Below are 22,107 nucleotides of genomic sequence, written 5' to 3'. Positions count from 1 at the left end.
TTATGGTTTAAGGGCTTATTCCACGAGGAGTATGGTCACTTCTTAGGCCGTGTCTAAGTATTGAGATTTGCAGTGGCGGCCGGTCCATAGGGGCGCTAGGGGCGCCGCCCCACCTCTTCCCATATTAAAAAATTAAAATTAAAATTAAAATAAAAAATATATTTAAAAAAATATATATTTTTTTATTTTTATTTTTATTGAACAAGGTAAATATTATATAATTGGTATCAGTAAAATGTATAATCTACAATAAAATCTCGTTTAAAATTGTGTTACGATGTCCAAAGTTACTGATAAGTCACATGTTTCCTGCCTGGCCTTGCCCGTGTACCTTCTCTCGTCTGGGCGCTAAGAGAGGAGCCCTCAACCAGTGCAGCAGCAGCCACTAGCAGCTGACTGTTGCTATCTGTAATGTGTAAACTATGCCGCGAAAACATAATTTCAGCCAATCAGCGTCGTCAAATATGATGGTCACAGGGCTCCTACGTGAGCGCCCGGTGCAGTCTGTGAGTTGTTTGGACTCGTATCCAAGGAGACAAAACAGGAAGCTGTCATACACTCTGGAAGCTACCATTTAGCAGCTAATGAAAACTCAGTTTTTGACATAAAAATTGAATTATGGATCATCAATCATTTTTCAAAGTGACAGACACATTGGATTAATTTATGGATTAACCTTCAGCTGCGTTTTTCTCGTTTTTGATCAGAATTGTTATTCTGCAAAAGGTGAACATATCTCCATGTTTTGCTACCTAATGTGATGTCTGTATTTGCTTCCCCTGTCGCGAGTTCTGATCGCTCAGTGATGATACTAATATTTCTAGAATATGTGGAATCTCAGCTTGTAAGCTTGTTTGTGCATATCCGATAAGTATATCGATTGATTTATACCTAGAGTGCGTTAGCATTTTTTCGCTCAGGGCTCATTTAGACGCTTCTTGTGAGACTTGTGTTTTGTTTCGGTAAACATGGTTCATATCATCAGTTAGATGCGTTTCCTCTGAGTAGGACACATGAATAGTTTATTACATTTTAAGAAGCCCTGAGACACAGTTTCGTGAGAAAAAAAACGGGGGAAAAAAGCCCCTTAACAGGTTAAATGGGAATTAAATCAGTGTTCCCAAAGCCCCGGTGTTCTGCAGTTTGTGTGGGCCTACTGTACTGTTGCACAGTTTATGCTGTAGAAACTATGTCCAGGACAAGGTGTTTGGAAGTTTTGGAAGATTCATAGCTAACCACACTGAAGTTATGGAGGTATTGATCAGTCTTCTCATATTTTTAAGCTTCAAATTGTCCTTCTCCCCCCCTCTAACATCACCAGAAGTCATGATTTAAGGGGTCTTTTCTCAAAAAAAATTACCGGGGGAGCATCCCCCCGGACCCCTCTAGTATTGTTTGATCACCATTTCCACAGCCCCACCTAAAATATTTTCCACCAGCCGCCACTGGAGATTTGTTCTTTTGAAAGGTTTTACTGGCTGGATGTCTTATGGCCATGCATAGCACAAGTAGTACTAGAGGCAAAGTCCCTGTGGTTATCACCGCCAAGATAGACATTTCTTATGGTTTCCAGGAAAGTTTATGCAATCTGGGAGTGGTCTATATCTCCCATAGAACAACACTGAACACATTTGAGAAAAAAAACGAACCCTTCCTGAACATAACCTTGGTTCTTTGATAATAGAGTTAGGTTTTTCCAACATCCCTTAATGCCTTGCATTGACATGGGGTACATCCCAAGTGTCTTATTTCTTAGTATTGTATGTCTTCAAACATGTCTGTTAAACGTATCTGCAGAGGTGGGAGAAGTAGCCTACTCAGATCTTGTATTTAAAGTGGACCTATCATCCTATATTTAAATGATATATTGTAGGGTCATACCTATATAAGGTATATTTATACGTTTCTGTTTTCAAAATACCAAACAGATCATGCATTTTAGCCATGCCTCATTTCGCTCTATGTGCTGTTTGCTGTCTACGGGGCTGATTCTGTGAGACCACGCCCCCCTGCAGGAGAGGGTAGCCGTGCTCTGATCAAGTCAAGAGGGGGAGAAAAAAAGATCTCCATCCTCCGTGTTTTATTTATATATACAGTCTATGGTTTTATTATATTATTATAGGCCTATAGAGTCGTTATTCATTTGTTTTAAAGCTCAATAAATAACAAAGAAGACCTTTGACCGGCACTTTTCAAATTTTGTCCGGAAGATTTTAACTTTAACGGACATCTTGATCGGCGAAAGAAACTGAAACTGAAACTCTGCCGCACGGTCCCCTCGTTCCTTGGAAGAGGCGGAGAGGTGGAGAATAGCACTTCGGGATTTGAAATCAAATATGAAGTGCTTTATAAATGGAACCCATTATTATAATTATTATTATAAACAGAAGGGTAACCATGGTTACCATATGAAGTCTTCTTTGCTGCTTTTGTGGCAGATTACAGCGCCACTTACAGGCCTGGCATATGTACTACAGCGTCTCCAGCGCTTTCGAGCAGCAATGGCCGGCCGTGGCCCAACCCCACATTCCCCTGATAGGTGGAGAGTTGGCCCAATAGCCGTAGCGCCACCGTCCTGACGTCAGGACAGTGTTCAAATCTGGATCAGTTTTGATCAGATCCGTTGCAGCCCCTTTTTTAGAGATTTGGGTATGGAGGAAAATAGAGAGGGTTGTGTTTTCTGACACTTGGTGAGTTCCCTGGAACACCGGGGACACATATTCATGTATAAAAGACGTACAAAAGTGCATTTTGCATGATAGGTCCCCTTTAAGTAAAAGTAGAAGTACTGTGTAAGAATACTCTGTTACAATTAAAAGTCCTGCATTCAAAATATAAGTAAAGTATGAGCATCAAAATATACTTAAAGTACCAAAAGTAAAAGTACTCATTCTGCAGATTGGTCCATTTCAGAATAATATGAAATGTTTTGATTATAATTATTGATGGATTAAAGTGTTATCAAAGCTGGTAAAGGTGCAGCTAGTTTAAATGACTTTGTATACTGCAGGGTAGCTTGTGAATTTACTCCAGGTGGAACTAAAGTCTGATTTAAATCTGCAAAGTAAGTATTTAATAAATGTAGTGATGTAAAATTGACCTCTGAATTGTAATGGAATAGAAGTAAAAAGTAGCAAAAAGCATATAGTTAGAGCTGGTTTTATATGTCCCTATGTTTATCCTCCTGAAACCTACATTTGATGGTATTTTATGTTATTGTTTTTACTGTCTTTTATGTATTTCATCTCTTTTTATTGTTCTCTCGTTTTTTTCTTTTTTTCGACCTTTCATGTTTTTTATAATTTTCTTTTAAAGGTGGGGTAGGTAATTTTGGAGAAACCTGCTCGAGATCGCTAGAATTTGAAAATACACAGCCGGAAAAAATCTGCCACTTCCTTACAGAGCCCCTCCTCCAACACACACGAACGCGCACATGACCAATGAGGGCCGGTTTCTCAAACTTACCTACCCCACCTTTAAAGGTAGGGTAGGTAAGTTTGAGAAACCGGCTCGAGATACACTTTTTGTTATATTCCATGGAATGCTCTTAACATCCCGATAGCAATGAATATCTTAAGTGCTTTGACAAAAAATCCATAAAAAAATGTCATCTGTGGAAGCCGTAGTACTGTAAAAAGTACGACCAATCATTTTAGCCGGCCCGGCTAAAATAACTGGATGGCCTACCTGCCTGTCAGCCTTCCATCGGGGCACAAACTTATCTCGTGTCCTCATTGGTCATGTGCGCGACTGCGCGTTCGTGTGTGTTGGAAGAGGGGCTCTGTAATGCTGTGTTCACACCGGACGCGATGCGACGTTTGGGGGCGGCGCGATTACATGTAAAGTCAATGCAGAGACGTGGACAGACGCGAATTCGCTCCGACGGCGCGCATGAAGCGGTGGACGCAGCGCGAATCACACGATTGAGGCGATTGAACGGTACCGCGTTAAACGCGAGAGTTCAATTTTTTCAACTCGAGCGTCAAATTCACGTGACGCGTTCTCGCGGAAGCCAATCAGCGGTGAGGATCTCAGCCGCCGTCACTGACGTTCAACCACACAACATCAGCCGTTAGCTGTTAGCAGTTAGCACACAGAGCTCACAGCTCCTCATATCCGTTCAGCAACTGGACAAAAGTTAAACAAGTACAAACCACAGACTGTCTGTGCCATGGTGAATACAGTCGCTGCTTATTTATGTCTGTAGGCCGTTGTTATGAGTGTGGAATGAGCATATACAACGTTAGCTTAGCCTGGTCGACCCGATCTTCATTCAGAAAACAAGCATTTTAAAAGGTGTTTTGCCTGCCGTCTTGTCTGCAGACTTGTCAAAGCATTAATTCATGGTTGTTACTAACCGGTATCAGTATGTTGTTACTTCGGCATCATTTAGAAACGTGTATTACAATTTAATCACGGTAAAATATGTTCATTTGTTGTAGTTGTAGCTCCCGAGCCAGCGCGTCTTGTTTGAATGATGCGAGTAAACACAGCTGGCAGCCGCGGTGAACCTCCAGCGTTTAGAGCGATGCGATAGGAGCGATTACGGGCCGTCTCCACGGCAGCGTTAAAAAATCTTGAAACGCTTCTGCCCATTCACTTTGAATGGGGTGACGTCACTTTTTTTCGCTTTCGCCGAAATGCATTGTGGGCAGGCGAGCGGAGATTCTCAGGATTTTCAAGATCCAAAGTTGAACAATGTTCAACTTTTGAAGCTGAGGAGGAAGCGTCAGCCAATCAAATCCCGTGTACGCAAATCTGACAGTTCAAGCTCTAGCCAATCAAACGGCGTGTATGCTGGGAGAGACATACCGCAGATCATTTCCTCATATTCCAAAAAATGGAGGAGAAATTAGCGGTAGCGAATCAATCACCCGGTGCTTTATGACCAGACCTACCGGGATATAAACCGGAGGAGCCAGGCATGGAGGGAGGTGGCAGAGACAGTGGTATGTTTTCGCCTGTTTTGGGGAGTTTATATCCAGTTTACTTCGGGCTTTTTGGCTTCGTATGTCGCGGGCGGGAGATTCATGTGATTGGTTGATCGCAAAAAAATCCCCAAGCTTCAGATACGCCCACCTCCAAGATTTTTTTAACGCTGCCGTGGAGACGGCCCGTTAGAGCGAAGCGAATAGTCGCATCGCGTCCGGTGTGAACGCAGCATAACGGGCCGTCTCCACGGCAGCGTTAAAAAATCTTGAAACGCTTCTGCCCATTCACTTTGAATGGGGTGACGTCACTTTTTTTCGCTTTCGCCGAAATGCATTGTGGGCAGGCGAGCGGAGATTCTCAGGATTTTCAAGATCCAAAGTTGAACAATGTTCAACTTTTGAAGCTGAGGAGGAAGCGTCAGCCAATCAAATCCCGTGTACGCAAATCTGACAGTTCAAGCTCTAGCCAATCAAACGGCGTGTATGCTGGGAGAGACATACCGCAGATCATTTCCTCATATTCCAAAAAATGGAGGAGAAATTAGCGGTAGCGAATCAATCACCCGGTGCTTTATGACCAGACCTACCGGGATATAAACCGGAGGAGCCAGGCATGGAGGGAGGTGGCAGAGACAGTGGTATGTTTTCGCCTGTTTTGGGGAGTTTATATCCAGTTTACTTCGGGCTTTTTGGCTTCGTATGTCGCGGGCGGGAGATTCATGTGATTGGTTGATCGCAAAAAAATCCCCAAGCTTCAGATACGCCCACCTCCAAGATTTTGTTAACGCTGCCGTGGAGACGGCCCGTTAGGAAGTGGCAGATTTTTTCTGTGTATTTTCAAATTCTAGCGATCTCGAGGTGGTTTCTCCAAAATTACCTACCCCACCTTTAATTGTAACTATATTTTACACTCTCATCTATGTTTGTTTGATTTAAAGTACAAGTCCCTCAAAATTGCAATCAAGTACTTGTTTACACTACTGCGTAGCTGTCAGGGTGTGCATCTAATTGCTGAGACTTGTCTTCCTGCATTGCAGCGCTCCACCAGCAGGACAGGACTGATGCTCTCACAGCAATTGTGTGAAAGGTAAAGGATCAAGGTCCGAGCAGGGGGCTAAAAGCTGCAGATTAACTGAGAAGAGAGACTTTCCCAGTGTTTCCAGTCAGTGTGGTTCTCTCCAGCGGTGCACAGGAAGTCCTTCTGGATAACTTCTCTGTTTACGGAGTGTGGAAATCTGCTCAAGTGTTGTGTTCAGGGGCGCGGTGATCTGCATCTGCACACAATGATCCCAAAGATTGTGCTGTGTTCACAGACTCTTCGGAGCAACAGTGGCTTTTCAAGATCTTTTAAACTTTTGCAGAGACCATGGACGCATCATCCAGCCCTGCCTGCAGCGAGTCGGTGAGATACATCATGTCGTGATAAATAATAGGAATAATGCTCAGTCAAGATTTCTCTCTCTTTGTGGCTGCTCAAGCGAGAAAGATTTTTAAGTACCCAATGATACTTTCCTCTTGTGTCATTATAAACCATGTATTCCTTAATAAACGTTCTCTTTTTTTATGATTATGTAAAAAAATGTGCTTTGAAAAGTCATGATTGTCACAACTCAAATCTACAAAATGATGACCTACTCATAAATGCTTTGCACAATCTTGACACAACATTGTATAAACATACATTCCTCTTCTATTTATTTGGTATGTTATAAATAATAAGCAGAAGTAAAAATAATGTTGGAGGAGTTTAAAGAAGCACCAGCATGTTGTTTTGCAGTCCCCCACAGGAGACTAAATGCAAAATACAAATTCTTACATTGTTTCTATCTCCTGTTGTGCAGGTATTCAGATGATTATGCTATATTCTTGTAATAATTTCAACCCACTCAATGCACTGATTCAGTAAGTCCTGCAGCCTGCTGATCACATTAACATGAATCACAAAGACAATCATTGATTTTGATTCCAGTAATACAAACACTAGAGAAAGAAGATTTCCCCCAAATCCCAATATGACTAAAGGAAATGTTTAAATCGCAAGAGGCACACTTTTTTAAATGATGTAAACAATATGATTCCCTCTAATATGTCAGTCAGGTTACTAACAATTGTGAGCATTATAGTACATGTAATGAATAACTTAAATTACTTAAGTGTACTCCATTTTACTTTATACTTCACTCAACTAGGTTGTACTGTATTGTAACAATAAAGCTTCTATTACTTTATTGTTATAATGACTTAATGTTACATTATTGCGTTTTAGAATGATGCATGTTTCATATTTATTTTTCAATGGGTACTTTAAGTGAAAAAAATTGTCCTGTGATAAAGAATTTAAGGATTTGTAAGTGTTTTGGATTAAAGGAGATTCACATTAAGGGGTAACTAGAACTACAAATGTTCAAGAAAGTATTAACTTGCATTAGCCAAAACACCTCTGTTGCCCCAAAACAGATAAGGGTGCCACTACATACATCCTGACATTATAGTGACAGTTGTTTGCAACAATAAATCACCTTATTAGCTTAATAATAATCAGCTTCGAACATGTAATGTTGATGACATCCTTACACTGCAGCAAGCTGTGCTGGTATGACAATGTAGAGAGAGTATTTCAAGCAGCATTACAGTATCACAGAGGAAATGTAATGTCAAAGTGTTTGGCAGCATATTCACATTTTGCCTCTCTGCCAGAGATAATTGTTTTCCGGACAAGCCGGGACTGAGTGAAGAGATAATTATTTATCATCACAACTGCTTTTTTGTCTCAATTAACCTGATCCTGTTGCACTGCTCACAACAGTGTGTGTACACATGTAGTGCTGGTTGTTGTGATTGAGCCTTAAAATAGAGCCATTACTTGATTTTGCCCCTGCCAGTTTGACTTTTAAAATTGTAAATGATACTTGCTATAATTAATTATTTGGCAGGCATGTATTGTATTATTAAAAGATGCCATATTATGCTTTTTGGGGTTTTCCCTTTCGTGTAAATGTGTTACATTTCCCAGGATGTTAACCCTTATTATAACTAAATCGCTCCTATCGCATCGCTCTAAACGCTCGAGTTTCACCGCGGCTGCCAGCTGTGTTTACTCGCATCATTAAAAAAAGACGCGCTGGCTCGGGAGCTACAACTACAACAACATGAAGATATTTTACCGTGATTAAATTGTAATACACGTTTCTAAATGATGCCGAAGTAACAACATACTGATACCGTTTAGTAAAAACCATGAATTAATGCTTTGACAAGTCTACAGACAGACGGCAGAGGAAAAATCTTTTAAAATGCTTGTTTTCTGAATGAAGATCGGGTCGACCAGGCTAAGCTAACGTTGTATATGCTCATTCCACACTCATAACAACGGCCTACAGACATAAATAAAGCAGCGACTGTATTCGCCATGGCACAGACAGTCTGTGGTTTGTACTTGTTTAACTTTTGTCCAGTTTCTGAACAGATATGAGGAGCTGTGAGCTCTGTGTGCTAACTGCTAACAGCTAACGGCTGATGTTGTGTGGTTGAACGTCAGTGACGGCAGGCTGAGATCCTCACCGCTGATTGGCTTCCGCGAGAACGCGTCACGTCAATTTGACGCTCGAGTTGAAAAAATTGAACTCTCGCGTTTAACGCGGCACCGTTCAATCGCGTGATTCGCGCCGCGTCCACCGCTTCATGCGCGCCGTCGGAGCGAATTTGCGTCCGTCCGCGTCTCTGCATTGACTTTACATGTAATCGCGCCGCCCCCAAACATCGCATCGCGTCCGGTGTGAACGCAGCATCAAACCCATTGAGTAAGAAACTTGAGGTTAACAACCTTTATTTAACACGTGACCCTTTACAAAAGGCACTGCCTTAATTCACATGTTATACGTTTGTGAGTTTTTTCACTGTTACGACCAACTGTGATTAGCTAACATTGTGTATGGCAATTAACAGAATAGAAAATAATCAAATGGAAATCTGGATATGCAAAAAATACCTTAATTTGAACACTACAAGTCAGTGCAGCCCTGTAATAACCTAAAGAGCTATTCATTTCTCATAATTTATTCACAAATATTCAATAGGTTGTTCTTTTGCACGGAAACCTGTGGGTCATTGTGTTTCTGTGTGAAAGGTGGACTGACAGTCCAGTTGAACCCATGCGGAAACCTTTATCATTTTACTTCTCCCTTATCAGGTCAACAAACTATTATGTCACTAAACGTTATAACGGCTGACGATAGCCCCTGTAAATGAGTTTCTAGAGGAGATGAAATGGTTTGTTGAGGTTTCAACAAGGAAGCTGTTCAGTTTTAGCGCCCTGACAATAAATACACATTTTCTTTGATTAAGTCTTGAACAGTTTTAATAATATAAAGTGGATTAAATCCGTACTTAATCAACATCATAATCAAGAGTAAGTATTACTTTTATTAATTACCCATAAATATACCTAATGGGAGGATCCAATTTATTACATTTTTGACCCAAACAAGACTTTTTTGTTTTCTTCGTTTAGTTAGAGAAAGATAAAAGACATTTAATTTGTGCAAACTAATATCTTCATGATCGACTAATCTGCTGATTATAATTTTTTAATTAATAGATTGGTTGTTTAGTCTGTACAATATCAGAAAATATTGAAATTGTTCTGAATCTTGGGTAACATCTTAAAATGTCTTGTTTTGTCCGTCCAAATGTATTACGTACTGACATGGACGACTAAGAAAACATGTGTCTAAAAATATATTGTGTTTCCCTGCAGTGGCATCCATGTGGACTCCCCGCCCATCATCCCGTCTCTCATCACCAGCTACGCCCACGGCACGACCACCACCTCTCTGCTCCACTCCACGGTAGGAGACTCCCTGCTGAGGACGGTGGAGCGCTTCCCTGACCGAGAGGCCGTGGCCTTCCTGCAAGATGGAGTCCGCAAAACCTTCGCACAGCTTCAGAAGGATGTGAGTTTTTTCTTCTCAAATTGTAGGTTGGATGTTGGAATGCCAAGAAACAAATACATTGTGGCCCTGTTTGCAATGCTTCTTTTTTTAGAAAAGGCCCAGAACCCTACACTTGGTGCTTAAATCCAAACATGGAAGTCCTGGGAGTAATGTTCATCAATGTCACCCCGCTTTATTTTCTTATTCTGCAGCCCTTCTGACTATGGCTCATTATAACCAGGGGTGCACACAACTTTCTCAGTGAGGTACTCAGATGAGTACCTGGAGTCAGTGGGTGTTTCTCAATCGCGAGTAAAGCTGCTTCAGAGCCACTATTTCAAGCATACTACGTCATCGAGTGCCGCCGAAGGACTGTTCCAATCTCCAGCATACTTGGAAATCTACCGAGCCCGGCGTACTCCGTTTGGAGAAATATCGAGGCTTCACATGAGTAGACTTCGCGGTCTTAAAATCCCCACAATGCTTTGCGCACGGACCAATTTCCCCAAATCTGTGGCGGAAGATGTAAGGTGGGGCCTCTCATATGACGCACACCTGCACACTTGCTAGCCTGTTCCACTCTTTGTTTTCCGAATGGCAGGAAGTATTCTTGCCTCGCTTCTGAAGCAAGATGCTCGGCAGACATGTGCTACCAAGCAAGCGTACTCGCGATTGAGAAAAACCCAGTGTTTGGTACTCCAACTTCTGACGATTGTCAACGGGGGTGGGGGGGGGGGGGGGGGGGGGGGGGTGGAGTACAGCGCTTCGCGATCGTCAACGGGGGGGGGGGGGGGGGGCGTCAGTGGAGTACAACGCTTCGCGATTGTCAACGGGGGGGGGGGGGGGGGGTTGGTGGTAGTAGAGTACAGAGCTTCGTGACCGCGGAGCGTGTGAACGTTGTGATCAGCTGTTTTAGCGCAGGGCTGCTGTACAGACCGACGTTAACAGCAGCCCTGTCTGACCGACTCTCGTCCGGTGAACTAACCGCCTTCTGGAAAAGCTTCACATTTACGTCGGTACGCAAATGCGCTTTGTGACACAAGTGACGGTACGCATTTCAGATTGTTGCCGCGCATGCGTACCTGCGTACCAGTTATGTGCACCCCTGATTATAACAACTGCAGACTGCATTGGGATGTCTTACAACAAGCAGATTTGCCTCAATGTACATGGAAAAAAACAAAAAATCTTCTAAAATAATTGCCTACCTCTTTAAGATGTAGATGCTATCCACTTCCGAGTGCCTTTTTAAGAAACCTGTTCACCCAGCCATTGTTCTCAATGTTAATGTTTACACCATCAGGGTATAATTGTACAACTCATAAAAAGTGATAGATAGTTATGGGGATGGCTTCACCTTCTCAAACTATTCCACAGCATTCACTCTAGACCAGGGGTCACCAACCTTTTTTAGGGTGAGGGCTACTTTAAAAAAATAAAACAAGTCGGGGGCTACTTTTACTTTTCTTTTTTTGCGGTGTATATATTTAGCACATTTTAACATTATGATATGCTGACCTTTAACCTTTGTTTGCTGTTTGGGTCTGTGGGACCCGTTTGCAGTGTTTACTAAAAGAACATGTATGCAATCTAATTATTTTAACCTGCTTTATTTGGGGGTGGACGGGCCTCACCTCCTCCAGGGGGGTCCTCACCTCCTCTAGGGGGGTCGGGGGGCATGCACCCCCAGGAAGATTATTTTTTAATGTTGAAGTGAAATGCATCAATCTGGAGCACTTTGAGCACAACATGAATGTATGGATACAGCTCTCAACACTCAGATGAAAGAGAGCTGTATACTTTTCAATAATCCAAACATCTTTAGAATATGATCACAACCAATAACAAATCATTTAAACTGGTTTATTCTTATCTTATGTTACCTAGTTAGCATTTTTTCTTTTTATGTATGCTTATTTTACTAATCACTCCCCTTTCAAACTGTTTTTTGATTTTTTTTACTGTCCTATACACATTGGAATGATTTCTTACTTTATCTATATTAAATAGATAAAGGTATGCTCTCCCTAGCTCTCTCTCTCTCCCTCCCTCCCTCCCCCCCCAGCTCTCTCGCTCTCTCTCTCCCCCTCTCCCTCCCTAGCTCTCTCGCTCGCTCTGTCTCGCTCCTCCGTGGCGACCGACGGCTTGCGTTAAAAAAAAATAATAAACATATTTTTAAAGTGGGGGGACACAAACGGGATTTCGAAAAGTGGGGGGGACATTTCCCCCCTGTCCCAGGTGGAAATTACGCCATGCGTGTGTGTGCGTCAAGTGCAATAAAGATATGCAAGTTGCAACACACAGAGTAAAACTCTGCCCCCCATGTGTTGTATAGGCTGCATGATAGGCTGTTCAATGGGGCTGATGTGTTGTGTAGATTCTGCCAGAAGGAAAATCAGCGGGGAGGTGCCACATTGCTTTTCTTCCAGACTGCAACGCTGGTCCCGCAAATCAACGTGATTGGTAGATATTAATTTTGGGGGTGGGGGGAGGAGGGGTGTTAGATAGATATAGAGTTGTAGTAAGTAGATAGAGTTCGCTATGATTTAGGTTTCGTTTATGCATAGGGTAGATTCTTTTAATTACATTTCCTTTTTTGTTTTGTGTATTTTATACATTTTGGATTTGCTTGGCGAGCTATTTTTAGAACATGCCCCGCGGGCGACTCACGTTGCCTCTGCGGGCGACCAAGTGCCCGCGGGCACCGTGTTGGCTACCCCTGCTCTAGACCAATAACATTTTAGCACCTGAACTCCAGTGAAAAGAGTAATTGCAAAATGCTTGTAATTACATTCTACAGTTAAACATTTGTAAAGTAACCTTTAACCTCATTTTACTAACTGTACAAACCTGTTCCCCTCTCTCAATTGAAGCTGGAAGCAGGCCTTTCCATGCATCAATGAGTAATTAGCAGATACAATTAACCACTAAATGGTTAATCAAATGTAAATCATCACAACCATGCCAACTGGGTTTAGTTAACTTATTGATATGCTCCAAGGCGCCTTCATACATCACTTAGAATGCAAAGGAATCACGCTTTGAGCAGTTGCAAGAATGTATGGAATGATTTTGCCCTGGGTGTCAGCGCTCAGGTGAAATAGTGGATTCCCATTGGTGGAGGTTGTTGAGGCGACATCCAACCTGAAACAAGATAACCTGCCAGTTCAGTCCTGTATAGTTTGTTAACTTTCACCCAGTGACCTTAAAAAGTGATACTGTTAATCTTGCAAAAAAGAGAGCAGGAATATAATAATCAGAATGCAGCTTTCATGAAACATCTCTGCTGTTAATTCATTAAAACAATGTGTTAGTGCCTAAACATTAATGCATTTTAAACTACAACATTTTTTAAGAGAAAATTCATATTTTTTTTAATACGGGATCAATTGTAGTTTACTGGTGACATGATGCATCAAAGAATTGTATCAAAGGAATCCAAAGTCTTTTGAATAAAGCGCCCTTGAGAATGTGTATCTTTATTTGATGGACTTGCATCGCTGCATGTGTTTTCTCAAAGTGACACGTTTAACCTGATTATGTTGTCTCCTCTCTCTGCAGGTGGATCAGGCTGCAGCCGGGCTGCTGGCTCTTGGGCTGCAGAAAGGAGACCGGCTCGGCATGTGGGGTCCCAACACTTACGAATGGATCCTGTTCCAGTTCGCCACAGCCAGAGCTGGCATTATATTGGTGGGTCAAGGCCACAGCGTAGTGCATTAACAGGAAGGCATAAAGAGTTTAGGGAGACGGTGACCTTACTCTTTGTTAATGCTGTCAGCAGGATTTTATAGCTTCTATCTCTCGGCCTTGGAGCTCATCTTAAAAAACATCAATGAGCAACATCATTAACATGATCACACACACTGTAGTTCATTTTGGTTGAACTCAACATAAACTCTCCTGCTGCCACAAACACTCACTAGTTGAGTCACAAATGAGGATTATTACATTATTGTTAATGAGTAATGATTACAAATAATGTAAGTGGACCTTGTTACAAAGCTGGACAGGAAGCTACATCACAATCATATATTGCCTACTAATTGACCAGGTCGTAACTAGTTCCTTTCCAAAAACTGTTAGGATTTTCTCATATTTTATAGAAGGCATCAGGATTTCCCTTTATAGCATAGGTCAATTTCTCCAAGGCAAGACAATGAGAAAGGTTTTTTTTAAACAGTCATTTTATTATGTGGTGTTATTAAGATTTAGAATACAGAGTTTTCATCTTTCCAAAATGTTTTGATATTTGGGCAGTCCCATAAGCAGTGGAAAAGTGTTCCCTTATTAATATTACATTTTACACGTTGATCTGGAATATTCGCATCAAAGTGGTGGTACATTATGTTCTTAACATTGTCACAGTTTTGGCTGTGGTCCATTTTAATCTCTAAACCTTCATTTTCTGCCTACATGAGCGACTGTTAATGGTTTCCCCCCGACAGGTGTCTGTGAACCCAGCGTACCAGCTGCAGGAAGTGGAGTTTGCACTGCGGAAGGTGGGCGACTTTTACATACATTTTATTGTTATGACACGCAGAGACTGTTTCACATTAAAGTGAATCATGTGCTGCTCTCTCCACAGGTTGGGTGTAAAGCTATCGTGTGCCCTACGGAGTTCAGGACTCAGAAGTACTGTGACATGCTGAGACAGATATGTCCAGAGATCGAGACGTCCACCCCAGGAGACATCAGGAGCGCCAGGTACAGCTGCTGGGGCTCACCAGTACCAACATGTACACTCACTGAGAACTCCCTGCAAGTTATGGATTATTAATCATGTGAAAACTTCTATACTGTACAATTCATGAGACCTCGCAAAATCTTATAGCACTTTCTGTTATGCATTTATTACATTTTGGAAGTCTGGGTATTCCAGGCCACAAATAATTGTCTATTTTTCACTGGATTTGGTTACAATTTTGACTGGACATCCCAAAAACCCTAAGGCTAATTCGTAACGTGAATGTAAATAGTAAATGGTAAATAGTTATCAAATAACTAAATAATAAATCACCAAAAATAAGTTTCTAATATTAATTACTTAACTAGTTATCTTGCTTAACTTAAATTCTGTTTAGTATACATCACTATCAAACCCACATTCAAGGTCCATTAACTTTAATAGTTATTTTTTCATACCAAGTTAAATCCATGGTATTGGTGGAAGGTCTGGCTGAGTTTGTATTGAATGACTCTTTTTGTATGATTAGGTTTAACTTATGGAGCACTGTAATACACATAGATATCATTTCTACACATGGTGGTTAAAAATAGCTAAATCATGTGAGTGTTGTTTAAAGATTCTTCAGAGATACTGCCAGATCTTAAGCATTTTATTTTAGTTGCTAATTTACTTCCCACAGTTTGTTCAATATTATTTAAGAAGTTGTTTCCTGCACAAGCAGTCCTTCAAAGTTGCCCAGGACTCAATCCCGGACACACTATATATATATGACAACTAAATATTGCTGTGTACCTTGGAGCACTTCAGTTGTAAAGCATTAACCCAGATGTTGTCTGTATGTTTCCCCTCAGACTCCCAGACCTCCGCTCTGTGATCGTTGTGGATAGTCGGCAGCCAGGTATGCTTCTCCTGGAGGACGTGATGCAGGCCGGCAGCAGCCAGTACATGCAGCAGCTCCAGGATCTGCAGAGGAAGCTGTCCTTTGACGACCCCATAAACATCCAGTTCACCTCGGTAATGGTTGCATAACTCCTGCTGCCCTTAAAGCAATAGTATGTAGCATTGTCATTTGCTGTTTTTAAGTTAGCCCCTCCTCGCTGTATACATCTATCATTTGTTTTCAGCATTTTCCTGCATTCTTTACCTTTTTAAGGAAATTCAAAGAGCCCCATTGGGGTCAGTGCACGCTGAAACATGTTGAATACATGCCAGGTTTCCTTTCTTTCTGGCAGAATGTCCTGGGAAAAAGTGCACACTGGATCTAACTTTATATAGACTGAACAGGGAATATTTTAGCCCTTGACATGATATATAATGCTTGCACACTGACAAAAGTTGCACTGTGATCACATTTTGGACACGTTACACATAAAAGTACACATAAAAGTAAGAAAAAAGGTTTTGCACAGTACTACATTTGAATATTTCTCTTATTCAGGTGACATTTCGGACCTTAGGCCTTCTACAAGATAATGATTTTTGACCTATAGAAGGCCTGAGGGCTGAAATGTTATCTTAATAAAATAGAAATGCATATAGGGCCACAATTTGCAACACAATTCTTTTACAGTGTGCAAGGTTTTACTTTAAAGTTATTATTTCTATTAGGACAAAGGTCAAAGTGATATACTTGTCATACTAATGATCAAACTATCAAGTGACGCTATTAAGAATACAAAATAACACACTTTAGATACAATTTGTCATTGACTGAAGGTAGGCTCCACCATGTTTATAGAGAAATCAAGAAGCCTATCAGTCATCTTGAAGGACAGTATCAGACCTTTTTATGGCTTTATGGTTTTCATTTATTTCCGTAATTATGTCTGTTACCAGGGCACAACTGGAGCTCCAAAGGGAGCCACGCTGTCTCATCACAACATCGTCAACAATGCCTATTCCGTTGGAAAGAGACTGGGATACACCTGGAGGGTGAGTCTTTACACACAATATATCATCTTAGAGTTTAATTAAGGCCTTCTGAGCAGTGAGCATATTTGAAGTCAACAGAAGGGGGTTCGGAGTATGATAGCAGGGTATAGATGGAGTTCTGGATTGAACATCCATATCCATAAGTGGACCACAACCATCACTAAATGTGTGCATACAGTAGTTACAAGTATTGCGTGTGTATCAAAACTGGATACATTTCCTTTTCTGTACCATATAGCTTCACTATTATCCAAAACATATGAAAAAGGCATCAATAAGCCACACACACAATGTCCTGCTGCCACATATACTGTACTCATTTAGTTGTAAACAACAAGGAAATACCGAATTTGATTAGCATTATCCTTTATATTATAGTAATACATTTAATGTAACAAATGAAATAGAAAGAAATTAGTTGAAAATAAGGAAGTCTTGTATTAAAAACCATTCAAAGAGATAAATCTTCATATATTTCATCAGCAGGATTCTTTACTTACATTTTTCTTATGTTTTTGTCTGCCATTTTTAAGTAAAGGCCCCAAAAAAGGAATAATTTCCCCTGTTTGAGTAATGCTTTCTAAAAACGGTTACCAGCTGTTTAAATGAATAAAAAAAGTGTTGATTTTAACCTATGCATTGGATCTGTTGTTATTAAGAAAACATACTGTTACAATGCCATTTAAGTTCTTTCACAAGACCCTTGAAAAACATATCTGAAAGTGCACACGTGCATTGTTATGTTGAAACAGGAAAGGGGCCTTCTCCAAACTGTGGATGGAAATTTGATAGTGTACTTTTGTCTAAAATAATAAAGGAGAAACATACTTTTGCAAGCAAGCAAGCAGGTGGTAGTTTATCAATACATTATGATGCATCATCCTCCTTCTTTTTCAATTGCCTCCCTAATGATGTCCCTTCTGCCTCCTGATATTGTCCCTCAGCCTCACACCCGGATCTGTCTGCCTGTGCCTCTGTACCACTGCTTCGGCTCTGTGGGGGGGGGGCTCTGTATGGCCGTCCATGGCGTCTCCGTGGTCTTTCCCTCCGCTGGGTACGATGGAAAGGCCAATTTAGCAGCTATGGAGAGTGAAAGGTAATGTCAGCAATCCTTGGCCAGGTCCATTCATGTATTCTGGAGTCTTAAAAAGGATTATATTAAATTAGTAGGACAGAAAGCTGTTTGATCTTTAATATCCTGTTACTGCCTGACAAAGGATTTAACGTGCTTACAATAATCCCCTTTCTTTCTCAAAACTGCTGTGAGAACCGGTTTTCAGACTTCTTTGGCTTACATTTAGGAATGATCCAACTGCAAAGTGCAAGCAAGAAGCAGTTGTGCACTAAAAATAATCTGCATATATATTTTTTATTTGAAAGAAAATCAAATATCTGGAAAGCTGTATGCTGAAAGGTTAGAGGGCTGGAGAAATATGCTTTAGCTTGTGTTTGTTCCAGCTTGAGGTCACGTCTGCTGAGTCTGGTATGCATTAGTGTCGGATATTCTTAACAGATGGAAAGTTCCTGAGGGAGATCAGATATCACATGTTTTTTAGTCATGTACAAAGAGAAGAGAATCAACAAGAATCACTTGTAGGCAAACTCTAGCTTTAAAGGTCCCCTATTATACTATTTTTCATCAATATATTATAGGTCTCAGATATATACAAAACATATCTCTGAAGTGTTTGGCTCCAAATACCAAACAGATCATTGTAGCATCCCATAATCCCCTCTGTTTCAGCCCTGTTTCAGAAGTGCTGACTCTGGGTCTGTTACTTTAGATGAAAATAAGGAGCCCCTCCCCACGCCCCTCAGAGAGATATTTGGTTAAAAAGAACTCAATGGTGCTCTAGGAGGAGATTCAGGTGATAAGGTGGGAAGGGGGGGGGGGGGGGTTACCTTGGTTGCTGATTGGCTAATGGTTACACAAGCCAAAAAAACATTATGACATCACTAAGTGGCCAAAATCTGATCAGCTCATTTTCAGACAGGTTTTTATATAAATGGATCAGGACAAACAAAGAGCGAATATTTTTTCCTGAAACTTTCAGAGTCTCTTTACACAGAGGGGGGGACACACATGTTTATGTATAAAAGACATGAAAAAGTGGATTTTGCATAATAGGTGACCTTTAAGTCTTTTATTTATTTCCTCAAAAAGTCATGTTGCCCCATGAGAATAACATAGTAAGTAATAACAATGTAGCCACCTTAGTTCTGAGTGCTTCCAAAAGTGGGCATCTACTGTACAACCTTTTTCACTCACTCCAAAGTCCAAACCCTGGAACTGGTTTATCTAATTGTAATATAGCCGTCATTAATGTTTCTAGTGCAGATAGTAAAGTTATCTGCAAACATGTGGCACACATGATATAGCACACAAAACACTGATGGTGAAAGAATATGTTACATGTATATAAAATCTTTTGAAAACCATACAAAGTATCTAGGAGCCGGGAAGAGTCTCTCAGAAATCTCTCTTAAAATTATAACATCCACACTTACATGACTGAAAAGCTTTACTTTGTACATCCCATATCTTGTGGTACATTAAACATAGTGCTTGTCTTTGTCTACATGTGGATGAAACTTCATCCTTAGCCTTTACATCCTGTGTTATGCCACGCACACTCACAGGAGAAAATATAAACACAACCATGAGCTGATGGACCCTTCACAGAAATGTGCTGAAATATGGCTCAGCTGCAAACTCAAATGTTGAAAAGTGAACCCAAAGATGAAGTGCCTTGAACCTGCCTTCCTTGTAACGGCCAGTAGGTGTGACTCTACTTGTAGCATAAAAAAGTTAGATTTGTATTTTTAAAAATGATCTTACCTTTCACTTGATTAATAGCAGACTACCTTGTAATTAGCATGTTGCTAACGGCCTGATTTGTAAGGAAGAGGTGCTCTTCTTGTTTGCATCTTAGAACTTTACCAATTAACAGTTAGTTTTCACTTAATGAAAGTTAATTGTAACATTTTGGTTGACTGGAAATGTCTTGTTCAGCATTTGGCTGTACTGAACTCTACAGTGGTGCAGCTTCTGGTTCCAAAAATCGTGATGGCCAAAAGGCCAAACGATGATTCAAAACGCACTTCCTTAAATCCTGTCCATTTATTCTGCTTGTGACAGGATTATTATATTTCATTGCAAAGGCATGTTGAGTACCAGACATATCAATACATGCTACTGTAAATGCTTCATGCCAGTTTACTTTAACATCAGTTGTCAAATGAATTACTGATGAATATGTCCCTTTTTGATATCCGCTCTTTCTTTCTTCATCTGTAATGGAATGTGCTGTAGGGTGTATCAGAAAGCGACTTACACCCAGCATGCCGTTTGGTGGTGTAACAGTTAGGCCCCCTCTTAATACACCACACATTGTGTACATAAAGCACTAAGAAATGTCCAGTAGATTTTAATATTAAACTCCCTTTGGTTCTAGCTATACACTCGCCAAGTGTGAGGTTGATCTAATGAATGGTTGTCGAACTGTACTTTTATTTAAGGCAGCCGTACTGTTAAGATCGGCCTGAAAGAGTAATATAGGAAGAATATGCCATGAGCCCCAGTGACCCCCAGTGACCCCCTGCCCTGTGTAAGCACTCAGTATTTGTATAGCTGTGTTAGTGCTAAGCTCACCAGCTGCTGGATGGAGCTTCTAATTTAGGGTAAAGGTACAGTATGAGAGGAGTATCGATCTCCTTATATAACTCTTGGCATACAAGCCTTTTTTCCCAAATTGTCAAACTTTGCCTTTGAGCTAAATCAAACAGTGTGATAGCGACAGATCAGAGCGTTCTGTTCTCACACACTGCACAAACTTATCTCGTGCCCTCATTGGTCATGTGCGCGTTCGTGTGTGTTGGAGGAGGAAGGGGCAGATTTGTTTTCGGCTGCGTAGTTTCAAATTCTAGCGCACTTGAGCTGGTTTCCCCATTCTTACCTTTAACATGTATATGTATACCAAACTATGCAATATCAGTATGTCCTATGTGCAATAATCGAACCATTTCATCTGTCTACCTTTCTCAGATTTTTACAGTTTTTTTCTTTTATTTGTTATTTTATATATTGCTCTTAGCCTTTTTTAACTGATTGATTACTCTTCTTCGTTGCTATAACATGGCACATTTCCACTACTGGGTGAGTAATAAGGCTAACATATTTTATGTTATATTAAAAAAAAGCATGTTATAGCAAGTTGAAATAAATTAGAAAGGAACAAATCACAGCACGTTGGCACATTTTGTAAAGTGTCTCCTTAACATGAGGAAATCAGCCAGAACAACAGAAACTCATTGGAATGCTGGATTTATTATCTCAAATAAATGTTTTTTATTTGTATTTGTATTTGTCCTCACAGGTGCACATTCATCTACGGCACCCCCACCATGTATATTGACATGATTAGTCAGCCAGACTTGGCTAAATATGACTTGTCATCCGTTGAGGCAGGTAAGAAAAATGCTGATATTCTGCTTGTATGGATGGAACAAAAGAAGTGACCGTTTAGAGGATTCATTGCCTTTTTCCTGCCTCTAGTACTTGTTTGAGAATATTTCCATAAAGTGATTGCTGTGGATTTAACATGCTTTTCTATTTGTTATGTAGGCATCATGGCTGGCTCCCCTTGTCCTCAAGAACTTATGAAGAAGGTCATTTCTGTGATGAACATCAAGGAAATTACAGTAAGTCAAAGTACAACTATTAAAAATAATAGTGTTTTTAAATTGTTATTATAGATAATATGAATCAAAACAACTGTGATCAGAAATTCAGTTTAAGTTCCCAAAAACGATTCAGCTTTCACCCACTAGGGGGAGACACATCATTAAGAAAAGCCCATTAGATTTAGCAAAAGTATGAATATAGGTAAGTCCTGTTAGACATCTTAAAAAGAAGTGTATATTTAAGACAAACAGAAGGCATGATTTTGTAAAAGGTTTATTGGATGGTAACCCTTCCAAAAGTCAAGGAAATGTGAAGATATTGAATACACATTAGGCTATAATGCATAAAGGCAACAGTCGGTAACATATTGCAAGAAATTATTTAATTTTTCTTACACTTTAAATAAAGGTAAAGTATATATATTATATTTCTGCTTTATAGTAAACACAAAATAACACAACGCAATCATCTTTTCGGATTAACTTTTTGTTGTCTACATTCTTAGCCGTGCCAAATACAAACTATATACAGTTTTAGTTTCTTTGGGGTAATACAAAACCATCATACAGGGAAAATGGCACTAAGAGAAAGAGAAAATATGATAATTGTGTCCTGTGATTCAGCTATAATTCTATCCACATATTTCACACTTAAACCTCTTTAAGAAATAAGTATTCTTTATCTCTTTTTTCTTTCTTTTTTTGGTCACTTTTACAAAGTATTGTTAATGTTCCCAGGCAATGTGGGTTTAAAAATGACATCATACAGTAAAGTAGAAAAGATGATAACCAATTGTTGATACCTGTTTGAGTGACACTAAGGTATTTCTCTGCCTCCTAATCTTTTGAGGAGCCAAGGGTAAAACAGGTAACCGCCAAAATAACCAACCCAGTCTCACGGCATTTCGTGTTATACTCACGAAATTCATTTAATCTATTGATT

General features: G+C 40.3%; 1 protein-coding gene across 1 annotated transcript in view; it reads left to right on the top strand.

Moving 5' to 3' along the window:
* Nucleotides 1-5,971: 5,971 nt before the first annotated feature.
* acsf2 (acyl-CoA synthetase family member 2) overlaps nucleotides 5,972-22,107 on the top strand; it is a 31,146-nt gene continuing 15,010 nt past the window's right edge. Inside the window, exons 1-10 of the mRNA XM_034119819.1 lie at nucleotides 5,972-6,333; nucleotides 9,688-9,883; nucleotides 13,424-13,552; nucleotides 14,308-14,361; nucleotides 14,448-14,566; nucleotides 15,401-15,563; nucleotides 16,386-16,481; nucleotides 17,426-17,577; nucleotides 20,858-20,949; nucleotides 21,106-21,182. Coding sequence (XP_033975710.1) covers nucleotides 6,215-6,333; nucleotides 9,688-9,883; nucleotides 13,424-13,552; nucleotides 14,308-14,361; nucleotides 14,448-14,566; nucleotides 15,401-15,563; nucleotides 16,386-16,481; nucleotides 17,426-17,577; nucleotides 20,858-20,949; nucleotides 21,106-21,182 — 1,197 coding nt within the window. The 5' untranslated portion in view covers nucleotides 5,972-6,214. The remainder of the gene's footprint in view (nucleotides 6,334-9,687; nucleotides 9,884-13,423; nucleotides 13,553-14,307; nucleotides 14,362-14,447; nucleotides 14,567-15,400; nucleotides 15,564-16,385; nucleotides 16,482-17,425; nucleotides 17,578-20,857; nucleotides 20,950-21,105; nucleotides 21,183-22,107) is intronic.

The sequence above is a fragment of the Trematomus bernacchii genome, unplaced genomic scaffold (genome assembly GCF_902827165.1).
Source record: "Trematomus bernacchii unplaced genomic scaffold, fTreBer1.1, whole genome shotgun sequence".
In the NCBI taxonomy this organism is placed as follows: Eukaryota; Metazoa; Chordata; class Actinopteri; order Perciformes; family Nototheniidae; genus Trematomus; species Trematomus bernacchii.
Note: the sequence above shows the minus strand (reverse complement) of the source record. Positions and strands in the feature narration are given on the sequence as shown.